The following is a 27,071-nucleotide window of genomic DNA, read 5'->3' as shown; positions in this document are numbered from 1 at the left end:
CAGACACCTGCAGCCCTGTGGCACCACTTGTGAAGGAAGATTTCCCCCGCAGGTGGGGACTGCGGGCTCGAACCCAGATCTTGCGCATTGTAACATTTGCACTCAACCAGGTGCGCCACCACCCGGTCCCAGAAATGGCCTTTTTGCGTCTCACGTGACGAGCTGGGAGTTGCGTGGCTGCATGCGTGGCCTAGTCATAGCCCGCAGGCCCCTCGCCACTGTCTGGGGTTCAGGTTCCTGCACCCGAAAGGCGGGGGCGTCGTCCTTTGACCCCCTCGCCCCGCCCCTAAGGCGGAGTCCGGGCGGAGCGGCGCCCCCGGCCGCCTCCTCGCTTGCGGCTCCCGGCCCCGGCGCCCGCGCGCATGTGCCCGGCGTCCGTCCCCGCCCTGGATTCCGCTTCCCCTCCGCTGGCGCTGCAGTCGCAGCCGCCTCCAGGCCCCTTGCCGCCTCTGGAGTCCATGGCCGGGACGCGCTGGGTACTCGGGGCGTTGCTCCGGGGCTGTGGCTGCAACTGCAGCAGCTGCCGGCGCACCGGCGCCGCCTGCCTCCCCTTCTACTCCACCGCCGGCTCCTTCCCCGCGGGCGTCTCCGGCCGCCGCCGCCTGCTGTTGCTGCTCGGGGCCGCCGCCGCCTCGCATACGCGGGGCCTCCAGAGTGGGCCTGTGCCTGTCGGGAGGCTGGCGGGGCCTCTCCCCACCGCCGCCTCCGCCGCGGCCGCCGCCTCCTACTCTGCCCTGCGACCCCCTCTGCTGCCGCAGTCGCTGGCGGCGGCCGCGGGCCCGGCGCGCGGATACAGCCAGGTACGTGGGCGCCGCGAGGGGCCGCGCGCGCGGGACCCTGCCCCGGCCGCGCGCGCGCGCGCCCGTCCTCCCGCCCGTCTGTGCGCCCCTCCGCGTGCTCCCCGCGTGCGCGCCCGGGCACCGCGGCACGCGCCGCACACCCCCTCCGCCCAGTCCTCCCGCCTATTGGGCCTCGGGACAAGGGACGCTTTCCCGTCCAGGGCTTTTTCTCCTTGTTTTGTGCTCCCCTCGAGTCTCTCTGGTCGGTGGGGCAGTGTAAGTGGCCGGGGTGAATGTTGAGGCCTTGTTTCCCGCCGGCCCATGGTAGGTTTGGGGAGGCTGCTGGCGCCCCTTCCCAGCCCCCACCCCGCATCCGCGTCGCGCTCGGGCCGCTGGTGCTGAAGTTGGGGGGCTGCCCCGCCGAGGGTCGCGAGTCCCCGCAGCCGGAGCGCTAGGCCTGGTGGCGGCTGCACGCGCGGCTGCGTGGGCTGGTCCCGGGGGGAGGCCGGGTCCGGGGAGGCGGCCCGCCAGGTCACTGAAGGTCACCTTTGCACCTGCCGCTCCACCGGCGGAAAAGGTCCTTTAGGAACCCGGGTCGTCGCCGGCGGGGGAGGGGACCAGTTTGCAGACCGAGACTGGGGGAGGGGGAGTCTGGCGATTTGGCGACGCGGGAGTGAGTCTACAGTGTCCCCCCCTTTTTTAAAACTTTATTTTTTTTAATTATTGGATAGAGACAGAAATAGAGGAGGGGGAAGATGGAGTGGGAGAGAGACCGACAGAGACAGACACCTGCAGACCTGCTTCACCGCTTGTGAAGCTTTCCCCCTGCAGGTGGGAACCAGGGGCTTGAACCTGGGTGGGTGCTTAACCAGATGCGCCACCGCCTGGCCCCCGCCCCCTCCCTTTTTTTTTTTTTTTAAGGACTCATTGCAAATCTTTATGCCAGGTAGGACTCTTTCCTTTTTTTTTTTTTCTTTTTTTTTTTTTTCTTTTCTTTTTTCCTCTTGTTATGTGGCATCTGGGAAATGTCAGTACACCTTTTGGCTACCCAGTTCTCTCGATGCCTTGGGCCATAGTTATCTTAATTCAATTTCTGCTTCTCCTTGAATTGAAGGAAATCTGGAGGCTAATCTGCATGGCTTCTGTCTGCCAGCGACTGAGCTAATTGATTTGAATCCTGGCCCAATACTTTCTTCTGCCCATTCCTGTAAAAGCTTATTATGCTTATGGAATTTTGGGGACATAGGGGGTATGGTGTTTATTGAAACAGTGTCTACTAATCCTTTGTGAGAAAACTCGTTTTCTTCACTTGATTATTATTTTTTTCCTGTGAAATTAATATCTGTTGGGCCTCTTTTACCTTTAGACACGCTGCTTAACATTTGTAGATTACTTCTTGAAAGTATATGTAAGTTCATGAAATTTTGGGAACATACAGAGTGATGAAGTGACAGACAGCTCAGTAAACAGTGCAAATCACTGGGTTGGCCATGCTTTTAGTCAGTAGTGCTTGTTGCTTCTTTATTAAATATGTGTTAGACCTCTGCTAGAGGTTTACATTTACCATTGATTCCTTAAAGTTAGAGATAAGTAGTAATGTGAATAATGGATGATATATATGTATTACTGTCTTTCACCCTGTAATGTGAAAAACTTAACATCTGAGTTGTCTTTTTTAAATTTTTTATATTTATTTATTTTCCCTTTTTGTTGCCCTTGTTTTTTAATTGTTGTTATTGATGTCGTCGTTGTTAGATAGGACAGAGAGAAATAGAGGAGGGGAAGTTAGAGAGGGGGAGAGAAAGAGAGACACCTGCAGCAGACCTGCTCAGCCTGTGAAGTGACCCCCTGCAGGTGGTCCTTGCCCTTTACCACCTGACTCCTTTGAGTTGTCTTTCTTGATAATGATTTTTATATTAAATTCCACATCTGGCTTTGTCTTATAAAGTAGAGCTTGTTAGTTATGTGTCAGGATCCTGTTACCACATTGCTGTTACAGTCTTTTCTGATCCTTTTTCTCTTTTGACATAGCAGTTGACAGATTAATCTTTTCAAGTATCTTGATGTCTTGTTTTAGGTAAAAAGACTCTTACATGTCTTAATTTTTAAAAAAAAATCAACCATTCAACCCCCTCTTATCTGCCTTTCTACAAATTCCCATTTGCCTACCAGCTTAAGGACATAGAGAACACAACCCACTGCTTCATGGCACCAAGTTCTGCAGATGGGCTATAATAAACTCTCAGAATTATATTTTTTTTCCTTAAGGCCCATCTCATATGTCTCAGTTCTTTTTCTCCTACTGCTATGTTTTAAGTTTTTTTTTTTAAGATTTTTAAAAAATATTCCTTTTTGTTGCCCTTCTTTTATTGTAGTTATTGATGTCATTGTTGGACAGGACAGAGAAAAATGGAGAGAGGAAGGGAAGACGGGGAGAGAAAGATGAACACCTGCAGACCTGCTTCACTGCTTGTGAGGTGACTTCCCTGAAGATGGGGAGGGGGGATCGAACCAGGATCCTTACGCTGGTCCTTGCGCTTTGTGCCATGTGCATGCCCTGTGTCCTTAACCTGTTGCACTACCCCCGACTCCCTCTGATTTAAATTTTATAAGGCTTTGTTTCTTGTTTGTAGCACTTGCAGTATCTTGTCTTGTATTCTCATTTTAGTTTAGTCTGTTTTTGTAGATGAGGTCCAGATATACCTACACCTGTTTGTTAAAATGAAAGAACCTTTTTGACCTACTTTAAGCCTCTTTAGTGAGGTGTAATTTGTAACTGATACACTTAAAAACAATCCCTGAAGCCGAAGGAATGTACCTGTTTGTTACTGTAAGAAGTATACTTGAGCAGAAGTTGAAAAACAAGATCATGGTTGAGTGAACGTGGCACAAAGCACAAGGACCAGTGTAAGGATCCTGGTTCAAGCCCCTGGTCCCCCACCTGCAGGGGAGTCTCTTCACAAGTGGTGAAGCAGGTCTGCAGGTGTCTTTCTCTCCCCCTCTCTGTCTTCCCCTCCTCTCCATTTCTCTCTGTACTATCCAACAACAATGACAACAATAATAACTACAACAACAATAAAGAACAAGGGCCCCAAAAGGGAAAATAAATAAAATATAAAAAAAAAGAGAAGAAAAACAAGATCATAAGAGAAAATACTAAGCAGAACCTGGACTGGAGTGGTGTATTGCACCAAAGTAAAAGATTCTCGGGTTGGGGGTCGGGCCATAGCTCAGTGGGTTAAGTGCACATGGCACATATCACAAGAACCAGCCTGGGCTCCCCACCTGCAGGTGAGTCGCTTCATAGGTGGTGAAGCAGGTCTGCAGGTGTTTCTTTTTCTCCCCCTTTCTGTCTCCCCTCTTATCTCAATTTCTCTCTGTCCTATCCAACAATAACAATAAGGACAACAGCATGGGCAAAAATGGCCTCCAGGAGCTGTGGATTTGAGCCCCAGTGATAACCCTGGAGGCAAAAAAAAAAAAAAAAAAAGACTCTGGGGTGGGTGGGGGAGAGTACAGGTCCTGGAAAAGGATAACAGAGAACCTAGTGGGGGTTGTATTGTTATGTGGAAAACTGAGAAATGTTATGCATGTACAACTATTGTATTTAATATTGACTATAAGACATATAAAGGTAAAAATGTAAAAACAGAAAAAAAGTATAATTTAAGCCAAAATAGGATGAGTTAGATTTGTGGCGTTTACTTTTTGCTTCTGAAATGGTAGCTATCTTGAAAGAATTAACACTCAGACATGGTTTGTAAATACAAACTTTTCTGAGTACATCATCAAAAATATTTTGATTATATTAGTTTTAATTTTATTATTATTTTTTAATTTCCTTTGGAAGGAGTCTAAAAGTACCTACTTGGAAGAGCTTCCATCTCTCCCTGAGTATGAAGTGGCTCCATCCAAGTTAGGAGAAGAAGTGGATGATGTTTATCTCATTCGAGCTCAAGGGTTACCATGGTCCTGCACTGTGGAAGATGTGGTGAACTTTTTCTCAGGTATAGTTTATGTGTTTTTTTTGATAGAACAGAGAACGTGAGAGGAGACACACACACACACACACACACACACACACAAATATGGAGAGAGGGAGAGTAAGAAAGACACAACTGCAGACTTCTATCTGTGGAACTCCCTCTGATGTAGTGATTGCTCCATACCATATTGTGCTGGGACTCAAGCCCAGGGCTTCACACAATATAAAGTACACACCCTGCCAGCTGAATAATAGTTTTTTTTTTTTCCTTTGAGTTCTTGTGTTTATAATTGTAAGATAGGAAGACACTTACCTTTAAGGTCAGGGGGAGATAGCATAATGGTTATGCAAAGAAACTGTCATGCCTGAGGCTCCAAAGTCCCAGGTTCAATCCCCTGCACCACCATATGCCAGAGTTGAGCAGTGCTCTGGTTTAAAAAGAAAAAAAAAAAAATATATATATATATATATACTTTAAACCTAACCAAATTTTTAATTCCTTAAGTGGCTGGAAACTGATTATAGCAACATTGGTAAAGACACTTGTGTTGGGCCTCATTTGATTTGCCATTAAATGATTAAGAGATCATAGATTTCTATCCTCATTTGTTTATCTTTTTCACTTAGAATATATTAGAAGCTACCAACTCATTAGTTTTGGAGTGACTGCATTAATGTAGAGTTGTGTAAGATACATGACAGATATTTGCTTTGTATTGGAAAATTTGTACACTTGAGCTAAAACTCTGATTTTAGTTAATTTGACTTAAATGTGCTTAGATTGCAGAATTCGCAATGGTGAGAATGGAATACATTTCCTGTTAAATAGAGATGGGAAACGAAGGGGTGATGCCTTAATTGAAATGGAGTCAGACCAGGATGTGCAAAAAGCCTTAGAAAAGCACCGTATGTACATGGGGCAGCGATATGTGGAAGGTATGTGGTATGTGAAATCATTTCATAGCTTTGGGGACCATACCATTAGAATATTAACTTCTGAGGCATTTTTTTTTAAATTTATAAAATATAAACAGGAAACACTGACAAAACCATAGGATAAGAAGGGTACAATTCCCACCACCAGAACTCTGTATCCCCTCCCCTCCCCTGATAGCTTTCCTATTCTTTAACACTCTGGGAGTATGGACCCAAGGTCATTGTGGGATGCAGAAGGTGGAAGGTTTGGCTTCTGTAATTGCTTCCCCATTGAACATGGGCATTGACAGGTCTATCCATACTCCCAGTCTGAGGCAATTTTTATTTGATTCTTAACAGTAGTGAAATGGAGATATATGAATACAGATTTTTCTTCCTCTTTCCAGAGCACAACTGAGCTCTGGCTTACTGTGGTGTGGGGGATTGAACCTGGGAGTCTGTTCCCTTAACAGTTAGCCTTTGTACTCCACTCTGCCTTTTGTTTTCCCAGAACCCAGCTCTGGTATATGGTGGTGCTGATGGTTGGACCTGAGACCTTGGAACCTCAAGCATGAGAATGTGTTTATAAAACCATTATGCTATCTCCACAATCCTTAAGTATATACTGTTAGGTGAAAAAATAGAGAAGAGAGAATTTCCCTTCTCTGTCCTCTTCCTTCCTCTCTTCCTCCTTCCCTCTCTCTCTTTCTCAGAGCACTGTTCACCTCTGATCTATGGTGGTATGGAAGGTTGAATCTGGGACCTCAAAGTCCCAGGCATGAAAGAAAGATCTTTTTGCATAACCATCATGGTATCTCCCCAATACAATCTTTCTTTTTTTTTTTTAATTAGCAATGTAATATTGATTTACAAAAATATAAGATAACAGGGGTATAATTCCACACCATTCCACCACCAGAGTTGTGTTGTCCCCATTTCCTCCACTAGAAACTGTTCTCCCAAGATCATAGACATGGGTTGACAATTATTTTTATAAATATATATCTATATCTGTCTGTCTATATATTTTCCCTTTTTTCTATGATCCTGCTTCCCTCCCCTCCTTTCCCCCCTCTTCTCTCAGTATTCTGATGGGCCTTTTACTCATCTTCCGCAAACATTTAACCCTCAGGGAGTATGGACCAAAATTCTTTATGCGGTGCAGAGGTGGCAGTTCTGGCTTCATAACTGCTTTTCTGCTGGATATGGGCATTGGTAGGTTGGTGCATACCCTCAGCCTGTTTCTATCTTTCCCTAGTGCTAATCTTAGTTTCTTATCTAGAAGATGTCAGCCATGGTCACTTCATGGTTGGTTAATGACGTTTAAAGGAGTTATGTTTGGCTCAAGTAAATATTCCATAAAATACCTGTTATTTTATCTAGAGAAGTACACATTAAAATTAACAACGGTAGTAGTCTGGAAGGTGGTATACTCAATACAGTATTGAACTCTCAAGCATGAGATTTTGAATTTGATCCTTAGCGCATTGCATGTGCCAGAGGGATGGTCTGGTTTTCTCTCACCCCCCCTTTTTTCTTTTATAATTTCTTTATTGGGAGATTAATGGTTTACAGTCAACAGTAAAATACAATAGTTTGTACATGTGTAACATTTCTCAATTTTCCACATTTCCATTCAGTCCCCACTAGGTCCTCCTACACTATCATGTTCCAGGATTCGAGCCCTTCCCCTCCTCCCCAGTCTGTTTTACTTTGGTGCAATACACCAACTCTAGTCCAAGTTTGGCTTTGTGTTTTTCCCTTCCTTTTTTAAACACCAGTCAACCAATTAATAAATCTTTTTCTTTTTTTAAAGAAAATAAGTTTAGAATTATAAAATTACCTCCACGTGGTGACATTCTTCTTTTCTAAATAAATGGCTTCATCCTTTCGTACCTACATTTTGCATGGCTTTTGTGTTCTTTTCTTGTAGTATATGAAATAAACAATGAAGATGTGGATGCCTTAATGAAGAACCTGCAGGTCAAGTCTTCACCTGTGGTAAATGATGGAGTGGTTCGCTTGAGAGGACTTCCTTATAGCTGTAATGAGAAAGACATTGTAGACTTCTTTGCAGGTGCTTTTCAGTTACATGATATTTTATGTTGCTGGGCTAGCTTCGCGGGCGGGAGACAGACGACCAGGGACTCATGGCTGAGCTGGGAAGCAGTATCTCTTTATTCATGTGGAAAGCAGCACAATCTAAACTAAGCTATCCCTAATCACAACCCTGTCCTTATGCCAAGTAGGGTGGAAACAGGATGTGACACAGAGAGGGTGGAGCGAAAAGAGATTGGTGAAAATGAGGGTGTGACAAGGAGAGGGGGCGGAGCAAAAAGACATCATGAACCAGTGGGAGTTAAACCAGTGCCCTGGAGGAAGGGTGGTGCTTAATTAACAGTGGTTTACATAAATAGAATACAGTGTTAAACGGGGGATTAAACCAATGAAACAGAAGGGGTTTTAGAAGCAGAATTAGAAGCAGACCAACATTATGTCTTCTGTTTTTCTTTGCCCGTTGTGTCCTGTAGCTTAGGTGAATATTTTTCTAGGAGACTTGTAGTTATACTATGTTCATTAGGGGAGAATTCTTTTTTTTAACCTTTTTATTATTTATTGGATAGAAATAGTGAAGACTTGAGAGAAAGGGGAGGTAGGGAGGGAGAGAAACAGAGAGACATCTGCACTGCTTCACCACTTGGGAAACTTAGCTTTCCCCTGCAGGTGTGGACTGGGGACTTGAACTCAGGTCCATGTGCATAGTGACGTGCTCAAGTAGGTGCGCCACCACCTAGCGCCAGGAAGAATTCTTCACTTGAGATTTTAATGTTCAGAAATCTTAAGTGTTTTAAATTGGCCTTACTGTTTGGAAGATGTCAGACTTTAAAATAATTTCATGTGGGCTTATTTTTACTATTGAAAATATTCCTTCATCAAGTGGTCATGCTTACAAAAAATTTTATCTTTATTTATTTATTGGATAGAGACAGCCAGAAATTGAGAGGGAAGGGGGTGATACGAAGGGAGAGAGACAGAGATAGCTGCAACCCTGCTTCAACACTGAAAGCTTTATCTTGCAGGTGGGGACTGGGGGCTCAAACCCAAGTCCTTGAGCACTGTAACATGTACACTTAACCAGGTGTGGCACCACCCGTCCATATGGCCATAATTTTCTAAAGCAATGACAATTGATGTGGGTTTAAAAAATTTCCAGGTAGGGAGTCGGGCGGTTAGCACAGCGGGTTAAATGCAGTTGGCGCAAAGTGCAAGGACCAGCGTAAGGATCCTGGTTCTAGCCCCGGCTCCCCACCTGCAGGGGAGTCACTTCACAGGCGGTGAAGCAGGTCTGCAGGTGTCAGTCTTTCTCTCCCCCTCTCTGTCTTCCCCTCCTCTCTCCATTTTTCTTTGTTCTACCTAACAATGATGACATCAGTAACAACAACAATAATAATAACTACAACAATGAAAAAACAAGGACAACAAAAAGGGAAAATAAATATAAATAAAATTTCCGGGAGTCGGGCAGTAGCACAATGGGTTAAGTGCAGGTGGTGCAAAGCGGAAGGACTTGCATAAGCACCCAGGTTTGAGACCCTGGCTCCCCACCTGCAGGGGAGTCAATTCACAGGTGGTGTAGCAGATCTGCAGGTGTCTTTATCTTTCTCTCTTCCTCTGTGTCTTCCCCTCCTCTCTCCATTTCTCTCTAATATCCAACAATGACAATAATAGTAACTACAACAATAAAAAGAAACTAGGGCAACAAAGGAATAAATAAGTAAATAAAAAGAAATTTTAAAAAAGTTTCCACCTAATTCCTGACTATAAAATGTGAACCTTTAAAAAAGTGATCTGAATCTCTATTGTTCCATAATATAAAACCAACGACTAAAAAGGAGAGAGATACCACATGGAGTGCCTAGACCCCAACATTGTGAGACCCAGTTTTGAGGCCCAACACAAAATGGGAGACATGTAGCAGTGGAGGTCACTTTACTGCCATCCTCTCCGGAGTGTCTGAAAGAGTGGCCAGGAGTGGTACACTTCATGCAGGTTCCATTGAAAAATAAAAGGCTTAGTAACATGTGATTGAATCTGCTAAATTTAAATATCCCAAGCACCTATTAGCACTAATTTGTTAATTTTACTTGGTGTTCTAGGACTGAATATAGTAGACATTACTTTTGTTATGGACTACAGAGGGAGAAGAAAAACAGGAGAAGCCTATGTGCAGTTTGAAGAACCAGAAATGGCTAACCAAGCCCTGTTGAAACACAGGGAAGAGATTGGTAACCGGTGAGTGAAGTAGATGTTAATAATGATGACATATCTTGGTGGGTGCGTTCTATAAAAAGTTGCTTAAACGGGAGTTGGGCGGTAGCGTAGCGGGTTAAGCGCATGTGGCCCAAAGCGCAAGGACCAGCTTAAGGATCCGGGTTCGAGCCCCAGCTCCCCACCTGCAGGGGAGTTGCTTCACACACGGTGAAGCAGGTCTGCAGATGTCTCTTTCTCTCCCCCTTTCTGCCTTCCCCATCTCTCCATTTCTCTCTGTCCTATCCAACAATGACAACATCAATAACAATAAAGTAACAAGGGCAACAAAAGGGAACAAATAGATATTTTTTAAAAATGTAAAAAAATAGTTATCTAAACATAGAAAAGAGGGATAGGTATGATGATTTAAAAAAATTTTTAATTTTTATATATATTTTTAAATTATTTATTCCCTTTTGTTGCCCTTGTTGTTTTATTGTTGTAGTTATTATTGATGTTGCTGTTGTTGGATAGGACAGAGAGAAATCAAGAGGAGGGGGAGACAGAGAGGGGGAGAGAAAGACAGACACCTGCAGACCTGCTTCACCGCCTGTGAAGGGACTCCCCTACAGGTGGGGAGCCGGGGGCTTGAACCGGGATCCTTACGCCGGTCCTTGTGCTTTGCGCCACCTGCGCTTAACCCGCTGCGCTACTGCCCGACTCCCTAGGTATGATGATTTTGTAAATGCTCCTCAGATTAACAAATTATTATTTAAATATTCCCTTTTGTTGCCCTTGTTTTATTGTTGTAGTTATTGTTGTTATTGATGTTGTTGCTGTTGGATAGGACAGAGAGAAATGGAGAGAGGAGGGAAAGACAGGGGAAGAGAAAGATAGACACCTGCAGACCTGCTTCACCGCCTGTGAAGTGACTCCCCTGCAGGTGGGGAGCCAGGGGCTCAAACCAGGATGCTTATGCCGGTCCTTGCGCTTCACGCCACGTGCTAATCTTTTCATTATCTTTATTTATTGGATAGAGACAGCCAGAAATTGCGATGGTAGGGGAAATCGACACCTGCAGCCCTACTTCACCACTTGTGAAGCTTCCCCCCCCTGCAGGTGGGGACCAGGGACTTGAACCTGCATCCTTGTGCACTGTGATATGAGTCCTTAACCAGGGGTACCACTACCTGGCCCCAGAGCTAAAGTCTTTTTTATTAGTTTTTAATAGGCTTGTCAGTGAGTGATAATTCAAAGAGAGCAACCTGAATACCAGTTGGTACTTGTATATGTACTCCTGGGGATTGAGTCTTGGACCTCAGGCATGCAGGTCCAGAGCTCTACTTTCTGAGCCAACCTTCCTGGTTGCAATAACTTAAGTCTTCATTTCTGTCTGCAGCACTGCATATATTCTCCCCTTCTCCAACACAAACACACTCCATATATATGTTATTTTCAGGCTAGAGACAGAAATCGAGATGAAAGGAGGGGAGAGAGAGACAAGAATGCACGTGAGAGCGACTGAGACCTGCAACACTGCTTTACCACTTGTGAAGCTTCCCTGCTTGCAGGTGGGGACTAGGGACTTGAACCTAGGTTCTCATGTACTGTAACAAGAACTCTACCAAACGTGCCACCACTCAGCTCCTCAAGGTTTTTTTAAAGGACTTAGGTATTAATGACAGAACCACAGCAGCTCTTTGCCCGGTATAATTCTGGGGATCAGCCGCAGGACCTCATGTTTAAATCTCAGTATCTTTGAAGTTACCATACAAGGACCCTGGTTCAAGCCCTCTGTTCTCCCTTGAAATTGGGAATTTCATTCTCTCCCTCCCTCCCTATCTCCCTACTTTTCCCTGTTTCTGTCATAATTAAAATATTCATAAATAAAAAATAAAAGATTTGTATTAAAAAAGGATGCAAACAAAAAAATCTCAGTGCCTTAATTTTTAAAAAAGTTTTATTTATTTCCCCTTTTGTTGCTCTTGTTGTTTTATTTTTGTAGTTATTGTTGTTATTGATGTCGTTGTTGCATAGGACAGAGAGAAATGGAGAGAGGAGGGGAAGACGGGGAGAGAAAGAGAGATACCTGCAGACCTGCTTCATGTGCACTTAACCAGCTGTGCTACAGCCTGACTTCCCATGGGTAGCTTTCTTTTTTTTTAAAATATTTATTTATTCATTTTCCCTTTTTGTTGCCCTTGTTGTTTTTATTGTTGTTATTAATGTCATTGTTGGATAGAACAGAGAGAAATGGAGAGAGGAGGGGAAGACAGAGGGGGAGAGAAAGATAGACACCTGCAGACCTGCTTCACCGCCTGTGAAGGGACCCCCCCTGCAGGTGGGGAGCCGGGGTCTTGAACCGGGATCCTTGTGCCGGTCCTTGTGCTTTGCGCCAAACCCACTGCATTATCGCCTGACTCCCCATGGGTAGCTTTCAAATCACTCTTGTTCCTTCAAGACCATTTTCTTTCTTTTTTCTTTAAATTTTTTTATATTCATTTATTTTCCCTTTTGTTGCCCTTGTTTTTTTAAAATATTTTTTCATTCCTTTTTGTTGCCCTTGTTTTTTATTATTGTAGTTATTATTGTTGTTATTGCTGTCGTTGTTGGATAGGACAGAGAAATGGAGAGAGGAGGGGAAATAGAGAGGGGAGAGAAAGATAGACACCTGCAGACCTTCTTCACCTCTTATGAAGCGACTCCCCTGCAGGTGGGGAGCTGGGGTCTGGAACTGGGATCCTTAGTATGTCCTTGCGCTTAACCCTCTGCCCTACCGCCTGATTCCCTAGAGCATTTTATTTCTTTGAAATTAAAAAGGCCATTCTTAAACCTATTTATTTCAGGATTTAATTACAGAATTGGTTCGAAGGTCCTTGTTTAATTTTTTCTAAACAAAATTTTAAAGCACTTTGAACCTCCTACTTTTCACTTTTTTTTTCCTTTTTCCTTTTTTTTTTTTTGGCTTCCAGAGTTATTGCTGGGTCTTGGTGCCAGCACTATGAATCTACTATTCCTGGCTACCATTTTCCCCATTTTATTAGATTAGGACAGAGAGAAATTGAGAGAGGATGGGAAGATAGGGAGAGAAAGATAGATACCTGCAGACCTGTTTTACTGCTTGTGAAGTAATCCCTCCTGCAAGTGGGGGTTGGGGGCTCTAACCAGGGTAATTCACAGGTCCTTGCGTTTTGTACTAGGTGCGCTTAACCTAGTGTGCCACTGCCTGGCCCCCTCACATTACTTCATATTTACTTTTTTTTTTTAAATTTTAAGATAGAGTATATTTTGGGGAGGGTGAAGAAAGAGAAGGAGCCAGCACCCACAGCTCCACCTGTGCAGGTGCTCCCTATGCAGGTTGTTTCTGTGTGGGAATCAAGGGCCCAACCTTGGGTCTTTGCACAGGGGAGAGTGTTGCTGGGGCTTGATGCTTGCAGGATGAGTCCATTGCTTCTGCTGGGTCTTTTTAAAAAGTTAATTCATTATTATTATTTTAAAAATTTTATATTTATTTTTCCTTTTTGTTGCCCTTGTTTTTTATTGTTGTTGTAGTTATTACTATTGTTGGTGTTGTCATCGTCCTTGGATAGGACAGAGAGAAATGAAGAGAGGAGGGGAAGGCAGAGGGGGAGAGAAAGACACTTGCAGACCTGCTTCACCAGCCTGTGAAGTGACTCTCCTGCAGTTAGGGAGCTGGGGCCTCGAACCGGGATCCTTATGCTGGTCCTTCCACTTCATGCTACCTGTGCTTAACCCTCTGCGCTACCTCCCGACCCCTAGATCTATATAAAGGAGTTTTTTGTACAATTGAAGTTTAATTAGCCTAGTTTGGTATTGAGAAAAAGGAAACTGGTTCTAATGGTCAAGGAAATTAATTCAAGCTGCTGGCATGTAGGACTCACACCTCCGAGGTTCCTAGTTTTATACCTGGCTCAGCATATCTTATACAAATGTTAAGATGTTTCTCTTTGTCTTGCATGTTTAACTATATTATATAAAATAAATATATCTTTAAGGAAAATTGGCGGAAGCTTGGGTTTGATAAAGATCCACTGTCACTATTGGAAGTCAAATTGATGTTCACTTTAGTTCATGAAGTCTCATTAGAATTTTTGTGAAGTTCTGAGGGAAGGTAGTTTTTTTTTTTTTAACATACTGATAGAGAGGGGGAGAAACAGAGATACCTGCAGCCCTGCTTCACCACTTGTGAAGCTTTCCCCCCTGCATGTGGGGACTGAGGGCTTAAACGTGGGTCCTTGAGTATTATAATGTGCGCTCAGTCAGCTGCACTACCACCCTGCCGCTCTGTTGTTTTCTCTCCTAGCTGTTATCATATCTGTATTTTATAAACTAATTATATGCAGATTTTATTTGTCATCACAAGGGCTTCATTGCTTTGGGCTAACTTTTCCAGATAGCAGAAGATACAGAGAGGCAGTGAGAAGAAAAGGAAAGCCATAGCTCCCTTTCATACTGTGGGAGCCATGCTTGAACTTAGTCATGTGCATAGGAGAGCAGCACACTATCCAAGTGAGCTATTTTGCCAGCCCTGGTTTTTTTTTTTTTTTTTTTCAATGAGTTCAATACTTTATACTACATAAGCTTGTTAACTTCTGCTTTGACATAGATATATAGAGATATTTCCAAGCAGAAGGAATGAAGTTCGAACACATGTTGGTTCTCATAAGGGAAAGAAAATGGTATCTTCTCCTACTGCTAAGTATATAACGGAGCCAGAGCTGGTATTTGAGGAGCAGGAAGTAAATGAGGATATTCGACCCACAACAGCTTTTGAAAGTGAGAAGGAAATAGGTAAGGATCTGGCTTCTGTTCTATGTTCTGACTTTGTTAAAATGTTTTTAGGGTGGAGGGTAGATAGCATAATGATTATGCAAACATACTCTCATGCCTGAGGCACCAGAGTCCCAGGTTCAATCCCCCGTACCACCATAAGCCAGAGCTGAACAGTGCTCTGGTTAAAAAAAAAAAAAGTTTTTAATGATCATGTATGAAATTATAAGATTATGGGATAAGAGAACTGGGTCGGGTGGGGCAGATAGCATAATGGTACTACTACTACTACTACTATTAGCGTTTGCCCTTCTTCCGTAGCCAGTCAACAGCGTCAGGTTGAGCCTGATGTAAGTTTCGAGACCTCCTTTGAATCTGGAGAGGTGGCAGTCGTTGACTATGTGGGTCATTGTCTGTAGCCGCAGGGGCAGTTCGGGTCGTCTCTGGCTCCCCAGCGATGGAACATAGCAGCGCACCGGCCATGGCCTGTTCGATAGCGATTGAGGAGGGCCCAATCATAACGTGCTAGGTCAAAGCCGGGTTGACGCTTGCAGGGGTCTGTGATGAGGTGTTTGTTCTTTACCTCAGCTGACTGCCAACTCTGTTTCCAAGAGTCTGGAACAGAGAAGTTCAGTGTAGGCGTAGGGGACCAGATTGGATGACGAGATGTCAAGCGTTGGACAGGGTGGGCGAAGATAGCATGATGGTTATGCACATAGACTCTCATGCTTAAGGCTCCTAAATCCTAGGTTTAATTCCCCGCACCACCATAAGCCAGAGCTGAGCAGTGCTCTGGTGTTTCTGTGTGTGTGTGTCTCTCTCTCTCTCTGAATCTCTCAAAGATGAAAAATAAATAAATAAATAAATTAATTAATTAAAAAATAACTGGGTCAAAGTATACACTTCAAACATACATAGAAAGAGTAATTTCATTTGATATTATTGTCACCAGGATTATTAATTCATTTGACTTTTAAATATTTGATTTATTAATGAGATTTTATTAATTAGAAAGAGGAGGAGGAGAGAGAAAGAAACACATCACTGCTACATGTGGTGCCAGAGATTGAACTCAGGACCTTATGCTTGAGAGTCTAACCCATGTAAGAAAAAAATATATATATATAATATTTTATGTAAGAATATATATATATATAATATGTAAGAAAAAAATATATATAATATTTTATTTATTTTCCTTTTTGTTGCCCTTTTTGTTTTTATCATTGTTGTGGTTATTATTATTGTTCTTTTTGATGTTGTTGCCAGATAGGACAGAGAGAAATGGAGAAAGGAGGGGAAGACAAAGGAGGAAAGATAGACACCCTGCAGCCCTGCTTCACCATTTGTGAAGCGACCCCCCTTGCAAGTGGGGAGCCAGGGCTCAAACCGGGATCCTTATGCCAGTCTTTGCCCTTTGCACCATGTGCGCTTAACCCGCTGCGCTGCTGCCTGATCCCCCCCATGTAATATTTGTATAGATTTAAAACAAAACAAAACAAAACCAGAGCACTGCTCAGCCCTGGCTTGTGGTACAGGGGATTGAATTTGGGACTTGGAAGCCTCAGGCGTGAGAGTCTCTTTGCATAACCATTATGCTTCTCTGCCTGCCCAATATTTATAAGGATTATATTGAACACTGGTACAAATGAAAAATCATGTGAATTGACAATATTTAAACTAAAGTGTGAGCAGCCATGTATGTAAACTAGAGACTTTTGTTTACTTCTCATTTAATTATCCTGTTGACTTCTTAACCCCAAAGCAATCTTGGGAACCTAAAATGTGGTACCCCGCCCCCCCGCCCCAATGGGGCTTCACTACTACAAACAGACTTCACAGGTTGAGAGAAGTCAGGAGAGAGGAAACACACTGAAACTTCGCCAGTGTGCTGGGGGTCAGGCTTGAACACATGTTGCATGTTAAGTGTTTTGTTTGTTTATTTATTTTGCCTTTATGATTTATTCACTTTCACAAAAAAATTGCTAACCTGGTAATGGTTTGGGCCACTGAATGCTTATGCATGTGTCAGTGATACTTATTGCATGTCAGGAATTTCAGGTAGAATTTCATATAATTTTGCTTATAATATTAAAGGCCTTCCTTTGGTTTAAGAGGAATTGAAGTATTAAATATAAAGGTCATACCTTCTTACTATCTTTTAATAACTGTTGAAGTTTATGTTTTTGACAATACTTTGTATTCTACTTTTCAGAATTGCCTAAGGAAATTGTGGAAAAACTTCCAGAGGCTGAATTTGGAACTACACCATCACTACATTTTGTTCACATGAGAGGGTTGCCTTTCCAAGCCAATGCCCAAGATATTATTAATGTATGTAGGAATAATATACCTATTCTTAGTAGATTTGAACTAAAGTTTTAAAATTGAGCTTCAATTTATTTGGAGGAGGTAGAAAAAAAAATACAGTATTTCTGGAGTAACTTTTTGTGTATGTGCTAGAGTTGAACCCAAGGCATGAGCATGGAAGGCATGTGTTAGCCACTGTGCCATACCTCCCCTACTGGACTGTCTTTGGACAGTAGAATGGTAGTTCCACATTTTAGGGGGCTGGCTTCCTTCCTTCCTTCCTTCCTTCCTTCCTATCTATGTATAATGAATAAAAGCATTGTATAGGTACAAATTATACACTGTAGGCTTACTATTTAATGTAGCAAAGTTTAATTTTTTAAAAATGTTTATTCCTGTTTGTTGCCCTTGTTTTTATTATTGTAGTTATAATTGTTGTTATTGATGTTGTTGTTGATGGATAGGACAGAGAGGAATGGAGAGGGGGGGACAGAAAGGGGGAGAGAAAGATAGACACCTGCAGACCTGCTTCAAAGCTTGTGAAGCGACTCCCCTGCAGGTGGGGAGCCTGGGGCCCATCCTTGAGCTTTGTGCCACCTGCACTTAACCTGCTACGCTACTGCCCGGCTCCTGAGTTTAATTTTTTCCTTAATTTTTAAAAAATTCTTTTAGTGTTTGAGCTTAACAAACAAGAGGTTTGAAGGAATTACTTTATATGTGTGTGTGTAGAGGGTGGGGTAGGGGAGAGAGTGAACTCAATTATAAACTTATTTTGATTGCTACCAGGGTTGTCATTGGGGCTCAGTGCTGTCATTTGAAATCCACTACTCTGAGCTGCCATTTTTTCCTTTTTTGAGGAAAGGGGGTGGTAGAAAGGGAGAGAGAGAGAGAAAGAGAGGCACTTGTATACCTGCTTCATGGCTCATGAAACAACCCCCTGCAGGTGGGGAGTGGGGGCTCAAACCTGAGTCCTTGTTCATGCTAATTTGTTTGCTCAACCAGTGTGCCATTGCATGGCCCCCTATATACGTCCTTTAAAACTAATTTTATATGGGGCCAGGTGGTAGTAGAGCAGGTTAAATGCACAGACCGGTGCAAGGATCTCCTTTTGAGCCCCAGTTCCCCACCTACAGGGGGTTCACTTCACAAGCTGTGAAGCAAGTCTGCAGATGTCTGTCTTTCTCCCTCTCTGTCTTCCCCTCCTCTCTCCATTTCTCTCTGTCCTATCCAGCAACAACAGTGGAAAAAAGATGGCCTTCAGTAGCAGTGGATTTATAGTGCAGGCACTAAGCCCCAGAGTTAACCCTGGAAGCAAAAAAAAAAAAAATAACAAAGGCAACAAAATGTCAAAAATGACCCCAGGACTAGTGGATTCATAGTGTGGTACCCAGCTCCCGCCATAACCCTGGAGGCAAAAAAAAAAAAAATTAGAATATATGAGATTAAAAAAAAAATGAAATCACCCCCGGCTCCCCACCTGCAGTGGAGTTGCTTCACAAGTGGGTGGTGAAGCAGGTCTGCAGGTGTCTTTTTCTCCTCCTCTGTCTTCCCCTCCTCTATCCATCTCTCTCTGTCCTATGCAACAACGACATCATCAACAATAATAACTACAACAATAAAACAAGGGCAACAAAAGGGAATAAATAAATAAACATTATTAAAAAAACAGTTTATCAGGTGTATGAATCAAAAGTCTGACAGAAAAACATAGACCTGCCAGAATTTTAGAAATTGAGTCTAGTACCTTTTTGTTTCTTGTTTGTTAACCTTTTTGCCTTTGTTTCTTGTGTAGTTTTTCGCGCCACTAAAGCCTGTTAGGATCACCATGGAATACAGTTCGAGTGGGAAGGCCACTGGAGAAGCTGATGTGCACTTCGATACCCATGAGGATGCTGTTGCTGCCATGCTCAAGGATCGGTCCCATGTTCGTAAGTACTGAGCTTAAAGAGCTTTGCTTTGCTTTTGCTTTTGCTCTTGGCCCCTCCCCTCCATTCCCTTCTCTTGTCCCCTACATTTCCTCTCCCTTTCCTTGCCCTACCCTCTTCAAAATTTATGTATTTATTCATGATAGAGAGGAAAGAAGGAATAGAGGGAGAGCGAACCAGAGCAGTACGACCTGGCACATACTACCCCAGGGATTGAAATCAGGAACCCAGACTTGAGAGTGTATGTATATGTATATATATTAAATATTAAATGTTTACTTATTTTCCCTTTGGTTGTTTTATTGTTGTAGTTGTTATTGATGTCATCATTGTTGGATAGGAGAGAGGAGGGAAAGAGGGGGGAGAGAAAGATAGACACCTGCAGACCTGCTTAACTGCCTATGAAGCTTAACCCACTGCGCCACCGCCTGACTTACTGAGAGTCTATATTTAATGTACTGTGCCACCTCCTGGGCCTTATCCATGTCTTTCATTGCTACTTTTCTTATAAAAGTACTTTTCTTCCTGTACAAATACTTTTGTTTTATAGTTAGCTTAGTACATTTACTTGGGAGAATTGAACTATGTTGTACTGTTAAGCTAATATATATAAAGAACAGAGCACTAATGATATTATTATTGCCACCAGGGTTATTGCTAGGGTTTGGTACCTTCATGATTCCACTGCTGCCAGTGGGCTTTTTTTTTCTTTTTCTTTTGATACCAGGCGGAGGCAGAGAGAGGGAAGGACAGAGAGGAAAAACGCCTGTAGCACTGCTCCACCACTCGTCAAGGTGGGGAACAGGGGCTTTAACCTGGGTCCCCACACATATTAACATGTCCACTTTACTGTTGCACTACTGCCTGGCCCCCAAATACATTATTTTGTCTAGTTATCCCACATATTTCAACCCAGAGTATTTGGTGGTGTTTAGTTTTGTTGTTTGGTTTTAATTACAAAAGGGGTGGATAAAAAGTTTGATAGAGTATCGTGTATTATGTTAATGGTAACTGTCCACTTTGTAATAAAATTGTCTATTTAAAAAAGTTTGGTGGTCCGGGAGGTGGTGCAGTGGATAAAGCACTGGACTCAGAAGCATGAGATCTTGAGTTCAGTCCCCGGCAGTACATGTACCGGAGTAATGTCTGGTTCTTTCTCCTTCTATCCTTCTCATAAATAAATATATATTAAAAAAAAAAAACTTTGATGGGTGATCTGAACTACAAGAAGAGGGACTAAAATGTTTTTCTTTTTCTGCTTAAAAATTTTTTTTTCTTTCTTAGAACATAGGTATATTGAATTGTTCCTGAATTCATGTCCTAAAGGAAAATAAGATTTCCAAGAACTACAGATAATAAGGTAAATTTAAGAATTGCAGGTGTGGAAATTATTTTCAGCCAGGAAGTCATTAATTTGTATATTCTATAAACTGTGCTTTTAAAAAAACTTTTCTATGAAATGTTAAATCTCTAAAAAATGCATTTATTATTTTAATGAGAAAGATAACAAGGAGACACACCTGGTTAAGTGTACACATTAGAGTGCACAAGGACCCAAGTTCAAGTCCCTGGTCCCCACCTGCAGGGGGAAAGCTTAATGAGTGATGAAGCAGAGATGTAGGTATCTATCTCTCCATCTCCCTTCTCAGTTTCTCTCTTTATTCAATAATAAATAAATAATAATAATAAAAAAAGATACAGGGAGACAGTCACCGGAACACTGCTCAGCTCTGGCTTATGGTGAGGCAGAGGATTGAACCTGGGGCCTCAAGATCCTCAGGCATGAAAGTTTTTTTGAAGAACCATTATACTATCTCCCCAGCCTGAACCATCCCCCCCACCCCCGTATGTGTATGTGCACGCACATACAGATAGTGATTTGATAATGACTTACAAAATTTTAAGATAATGGGTATAATTTCATACCACTCCAACAACCAGAGTTGTATGTCCCCATACCCCTCCAGTGGAAACTTCAGTACTGGATTCTATTGCCTTTCCCCCCCCCTTTTCTTTTCTTTTTTCTTTTTTCTTTTTTATTAGTGATTTGATTTACAAGATTGTAAGACAGGATATAATTCCATACAGTTGTCACTGCCAGAGTTGTGTCCCATCTCCTCCATTGGAAATTTCCCTATTACTTACCCCTCTGAGAGTATGGACCAGAATTCTTTTGTGATACAGAAAAGGTTGAATGTCTGGCCTCTGTAATTGCTTCTCTGCTGGACATGGGCATTGGCTGGTGGATTCATACCCCCAGCCTGTTTCTGTCTTTCCCTAGTGGGTTAGGGCTCTGGGAAGGTGAGGTTTCAGGAAGCATTGTTGAGGTCATCTACCCAGGGAAGTCAGGATGGAATCATATTAACATCTGGAACTTGGTGGATGAAATGCAGTGAGATGGAGAACAGAACAGTTTAAACTTTTTTTTTTTTTAAGGTGCATGGGGACCTCAGAACATCAGGCATTAGAGTCTCTTTGCATAACCATTATGCTATCTACTCCCACCAGAACAAAATGTTTAATAAACAGGAGCCATAATGTAGGAATGCAGCAGATGAAAGCAGGGGATTTAGGGTAGAAGGAAGCTATGATGTCTATTTTATAAATGTTCTTAGGAGCCTATGTCTTAATAATCTTTGTTTGAGCTTGACAGGTAACAGTGGGGATGGATTAGAAAGATTGTCTGGGAAGATGGTGTCAGAATTGAGAGTAGAACTAGGAAGCAGGATTAAGACAGACAATTGCTTGCTAACTTGAAGAAGATACATAAATGCAATTAACTGTTCACCACAATGAACAGTTCTACTCTCAGTTCTAACCTAGGGCCTATACCCATTCATACTTAGCACAGGAACTTGTACAACCTATGAGTCTTTGTCAGACTGAGCTTACAGTCCATAGTCACAGCTGGGAACATTCTAGGCTGTGCTCATTTCAGAGCTAGTCTTCCTTTAGTGGCAGGGTAGGATGACCCAGCCTCCCTTTAGAGAGCAAGGCGGTCCCTGCCATTGCTATTTCATAATGAGGCAACTGTCCTGACTTAGCTCACAAAGGGGCTTATAATGACGTTCCCAATAGGTGTGAGTAGAGAGGGTCTAGGCCCATGTCATCTAAGGGGGAGTCCAAGGATTCCCTGTCTAGGACCCCAGTGATGGGGTGGCCTGCTAGCATCCAAAAAGGGCATAATTAAGTGAGCCAGTCTCTTGCCCATATCCAGCTTTCGTAGTCACTTCTTTATCTGACAAACTTAGACTTCCTCCTAGTCATACCCAAACCAGTATTAGGTTTATGGGATGTAGCTTCAAGTTAGGGAGGAAATAGACCTAGGATTTTAGTGGGGTCATAGGGACAGTAATTGTCCTTTACTTGATACATTGTTTTTGCCAGTATAACTCTTGGCCAGTTGTATAGCTTTTCTTCTGAAGCTTATCAAAGGCTAACAGTAATGCTGATGTTCTGTCAGAAGAGATTAAAAAAGACCAGCGGTGAAGCAGGTCTGCAGATGTCTTTCTTTCTCTCCCCCTTTGTCTTTCCCATCTCTCTCAGTTTCTGTCCTATGCAATAACAACAGTAACTATAAACAAAGGCAACAGAAAAATGTGCAAAATGGCTTCCAGGAACAGTGGATTTGTAGTATAGTAGTGCTGGCATCGTGCCCCAGGCATAACTCTGGAGGCAAAAAAGAATAGAAAATGTGGAAAAATAGATCTTACTTACTTTTGTATAGTTCTCTAGTGTCTTTTAAAGAAAGAACAGGTGGGAAGGGGTAGATAGCATAATGGATATGCAAAGTGTCTCCAAAGTCCCAGGTTTGGTCCTCACATCACCATAAGCCAGAGCTGATCAGTGCTCTGGTAAAAATTAAAAAAAGGAAAACCAGATGATAGTAATTAAATAAAACATCTGTATAAGGAATGAAAATCATCCTGTGAGTTGAATTTTATTATAATTGTATAGTATCTGAATATTTTCTTCACATAAAATCTTTCCCCGTCATTCTCAACATTGATTTGCTATGTGCTTAAGTTTTTTTCAGTTACTAGTTATAATCATACATAATACATTGAAATTGTGTTTTCTGTTAGCTTTATTTATTGCCACCTAGGGTTACTGCTGGAGTTCTGTGGCTGCGTGATGATTCTGCCAGTCCCAGTGACTTGCTTTTTCCACCACAGAGCTAGAGAGAAGGTGGTAGGGGAGGGGCAGGTTACAGCAGGGCTCCACCACCACTTTTGGAACTTCACTACTGCAGATGGGGACCAGGAACTTGAACCCATCTCTTCATGCTTAGTAATGTGTGCACTTGGCTGTGTGTCCCACAACCTATCCTGTCTGCATTAGCTTTTTTGCCTAGACTATTTTAACATATCTCCTCAGATACTGTAACACATGTCAGATTTGCCTTGATGCTTTTCTCTAAACGAAATTTTTGTGGTCTTTTTTTCTCCCCATACAATATTTCAGAATATTATAATCATTTTCTTGCATGTAGTGGTGTATTTTTTCCTGCCAACTACCTGTAAAGACTTTTTTTTTTAAAGTACAACTGGACCATTCCAGCAGTATTGTTTTGTTAACAGGGTATTTCTGGCTATCAAGTCCCATAATATTTTGATGTTAAGTATTTTAAATTGGCTAAAATCTATGAGAATGTACTCTGGTCAGGTATAAAAATTACTACCTTCAAAGTATTGACTATATTTTAATTTATTTGTTCCCTTTTTGTTGCCCTTTTTTATTTTGTAGTTATTGTTGGCTATAGATGTCGTTGTTAGATAGGACAGAGAGAAATGGAGAGAGGAGGGGAAGACATAGGGGGAGAGAAAGATAGACACCTGCAGGCCTGCTTCACCGCTTGTGAATCGACTCCACTGCAGGTGGGGAGCTGGGGACTGAACTGGGGCTCGAACCGGGATTCTTAGCCGCTCCTTGAGCTTTGTGCCACGTGTGCTTAACCTGCTGCATTACCACCTGACTCCCTAAAATTTATTTTTAAATGTTTGATAGAGACAGAAATTGAATGGAGAGATTCAGATAGAGAGGAGGGAGAGAGACTCTTGTAGTAGGTGTTGGTTAAGGATTTGAACCTTGAATTTGTAATTTTAAATTTTGTGGAAATGTGCATCCTTTCTCATTTGAGTAAATGTTAATCATTTCTGTTGTATTTTCAGGTTGAAGCAAGACGCATTTCATTTGCACATCTTCCTTGGAGATGGGATATATAAAGTTCCAGTTTCTTAGCAGCAACTGTTAGAAAGTATTTTGGAGTTTTGGATGATTGCTTCTAAGAAAAATTCAGTAGTGGACTGTTTAGAAAGAAAAAGGAAGAGATTCAGTTTAAGATTATGAAATAAACCACAAATATTAAGCTTTCCTTTAAACTGTCCAGGATCTGAATTTGAGGTGTGGTCTTTATTTTATGATTAAGTTTTTTTTTCATAGAAGATAATGTCATTCTCTGTAAAGACTACATATTTTTTATTCAGCCCTGTCCTCTAAAATTTTGCCCATATAAAAAATGACCTATTTGACTATGAGTTGATTGTGCTAATGAAAATCTTATGGAACAAAAATTCTGATTTGTTTTTAACCAAATACTCACCAAAGCAAGGAAAGGCTTTAGACTTTTGACTACTATGATTTGTCATAGTAGTTTTAGTTTTAGATGTATTGATATTTGATTACGTAGATGGGGTAGAAATTGAACCCAAAAAAAGGAAAGAAAACCAAGACAAAAAACATGAACGAATGGCATGGGTAACCAAATGGCAGCAGTTTGGCAGTTTTACACACTTAAGAAATGTTTTGCCTTTCTAAGCCTTGTGCTGAAGGCATTTAACTCTTGTGCCTGTATACTTAAGGTGGGAATTCTACTTTCAACTTAAAAGTTGTCAAGCATCTGTTTACCCCCTTTGCTTTTGGTTTTGGTTAAATCTTAAGGGGATGTGTTAAGCTTAAGTGAAGTGACATGTCAAAACAGTCCTGTCTAGGAAGGACATTAATGGCTTCACTTGAATTTAAACCAGCTCACAATAGGAAAGATCCAAGTCTCCTCATTTGCTTTTTCAATGGGATAGCATATCCCATATTTTAGAACAAGTAGGGGTGCCTTGCTTAAATAAAATAGCATTTAACGTATAATTGTGTGAAGGGTTTATGAATAAAGCTGTTCTTCTGTCACATTGTGACAGTACCTTCTGCTTTAATATTAAACAGCTTGTTGTTTAAATATTGGATTAAAATGGCTGGCTTCCAAATGTAGTCATTAATAAACTAACTTTATGTGCACCTTTATGTGTAGGAGATTAAAGTCCTGTACACTTTGTTTGCCTTGTTCCTGTTCTCAGGGTGTGACTGCCATGTAGTTCCAAGGAAATGCAATTCTAGTTCTTAAAATTGATTTGGCCCATATTTATGAGAGTTGATGCCCGGAAGAGAGACTCTCATTTAACACATAACCATCTTTTGATTGCCAGGTGAGATACAAATATCTCTATACTGTAAGTAGTCAATAATGAAGGCTTGTTTCAGGCTGGAGATTACCTAAGAGTATTTATTTTGGAGTGAGTCAACTGGATATATTTTTGTTACATCAAATCCTGGAATATTATTATCAGAAGAAATGGCTAATTTTCAGTTTATTTTTATCATCTTAACAACTTAACATCCTCAGAACTGCTACAGTGATGAGAATATGCTCTCTTGTAGGGTTTAGTGTGCTGAGTTGTAAGAACAGGTGTTTGATTGTATCATCTATTAGATGGTGATAATTTTTTCTTTCCTGTAGGGTCTGTTGATATTGATGAATAATTCATTTGCAGTTGCTTTGAAGGTTTTATTTGCACATGTGTAGAAAAATGAGCATTAAAATATTATGTGATTGGCTGGCAAGGCAGCTCATCTGGAAGGCTGCCTGCTTTGCCGTGCATGTGACCCAGGTTTGAACCTGCTGTTCGCACCCCCCCTCCCATGGGGAAACTTCGTTGCTGTGGTGTCATTCCTTCCTCACCCATCTGAAAAAGTCAGCCCAGAGCAGTGAAACCCCAATGATGATAATAAATAAATAAATGTGATGATTTGATGATAATTTGGTGTATCTTCTTAACATACTACGAATGACTGAGTTCTTAAAGAGCCACAGAAAGTGAGTGGCTATTCTTGGAAGCTAAGGGATTCATACACTTTCCTCCTCCACAGTATATTACTCAGAATTCAGATTAGTAAATTAATGCATTGTTGTTAAAAACCGATGTAGTTACTGAAAGGGGAAGAAAAACATAAAAATAATTTTTTTATTCAACAAATGACATATTTCTCCCCAAATTTGACAAAACAGGCTACATTTGACTAACAGGCTACATTTGCTCTTTAAGAAGTGATGCTAGTCAGTTGTGCTCTATTTGGAGTCTTTGTTTTTTAAATCTCCTTTGTGGTCAGATTACCAAAAAATGCCAGGACAGGAGTATGACGAGCTTACCCAAACCCTGCTTTGTCTGAGGAGAATTTTAACGAACTTGTAGGCATCAAGGAGAAAATTGCTCAAGACTGAACAGAGTAAAACAGCCAGAATGTTGGGTCCTCTATGTTTAGATGAATGTTGTTTTGGCCTGGTGGGGAGGGAGACGGTTGAAAGAAAGACAATTCTTCTCACTGCTTCTATGTGGTTGGAGATACAGGAGAAAGTCACATCTAGGTAGATGATTATTTTTTTTAATACTTCAGGGCATCATTCATATGTGATTTCACACTCTAGATGCACTTCTCTATTCAGACAGAAACAGGGAGAGGGAGAGAGATTGTAGCACCAGAGCTTCCATAGTGCCACTTGCCATGTGCTGCTGGGACTTGATCCTGGACCATGTGGATGTCAAGGCAGGTGCCTCACCAGGTGAGCTATGCTCTGGTCTTATGTGACATTTTGAGGAAACAAGCCTGCTTATTCCTAGTTGGTGTATCCTTTTAACATCCGTTGCCCTAAATAGTCCTTGATGGATGCTATTTTTTTTTTTATTTTTATTTATTCCTTTTTGGTGCCCTTGTTTTATTGTTATGGATGTTGTTGTTGCTGGATAGGACAGAGAAAATGAGAGAGGAGGTGGAAACGGGGAGAGAAAG

General features: G+C 41.9%; 1 protein-coding gene across 2 annotated transcripts; it reads left to right on the top strand.

Moving 5' to 3' along the window:
* The first annotated feature begins 357 nt into the window (after nucleotides 1-357).
* On the top strand, nucleotides 358-26,043 carry GRSF1 (G-rich RNA sequence binding factor 1). 2 transcript variants are annotated; one of them, XM_060187835.1, is made up of 10 exons: nucleotides 358-800; nucleotides 4,630-4,786; nucleotides 5,545-5,700; nucleotides 7,613-7,756; nucleotides 9,837-9,972; nucleotides 14,558-14,742; nucleotides 16,937-17,055; nucleotides 18,824-18,959; nucleotides 20,241-20,316; nucleotides 24,128-26,043. In XM_060187835.1, exons 1-9 carry the CDS (start codon nucleotides 363-365, stop codon nucleotides 20,288-20,290), a joined length of 1,521 nt encoding a protein of 506 aa, XP_060043818.1. In that variant the 5' UTR covers nucleotides 358-362; the 3' UTR covers nucleotides 20,291-20,316; nucleotides 24,128-26,043. The 2 variants fall into 2 exon arrangements, with proteins under 2 accessions (XP_060043818.1, XP_007523600.1); XM_007523538.3 differs by lacking the exon at nucleotides 358-800 and adding an exon at nucleotides 964-1,103.
* Nucleotides 26,044-27,071: the final 1,028 nt, after the last annotated feature.

The sequence above is a fragment of the Erinaceus europaeus genome, chromosome 3 (assembly GCF_950295315.1).
Source record: "Erinaceus europaeus chromosome 3, mEriEur2.1, whole genome shotgun sequence".
Classification (NCBI taxonomy): domain Eukaryota; kingdom Metazoa; phylum Chordata; class Mammalia; order Eulipotyphla; family Erinaceidae; genus Erinaceus; species Erinaceus europaeus.
The sequence above is the reverse complement of the archived record's forward strand: the minus strand, read 5'-3'. Positions and strand labels throughout refer to the sequence as shown.

Bases quoted from the DNA above. Each gene is read 5' to 3' on its own strand.
- GRSF1 (XM_060187835.1), top strand. From the start codon at position 363: ATGTGCCCGGCGTCCGTCCCCGCCCTGGATTCCGCTTCCCCTCCGCTG. The intron at 801-4,629 runs GTACGTGGGCGC...TTCCTTTGGAAG, and splicing joins CGGCGCGCGGATACAGCCAG to GAGTCTAAAAGTACCTACTT. The intron at 4,787-5,544 runs GTATAGTTTATG...AAATGTGCTTAG, and splicing joins TGTGGTGAACTTTTTCTCAG to ATTGCAGAATTCGCAATGGT.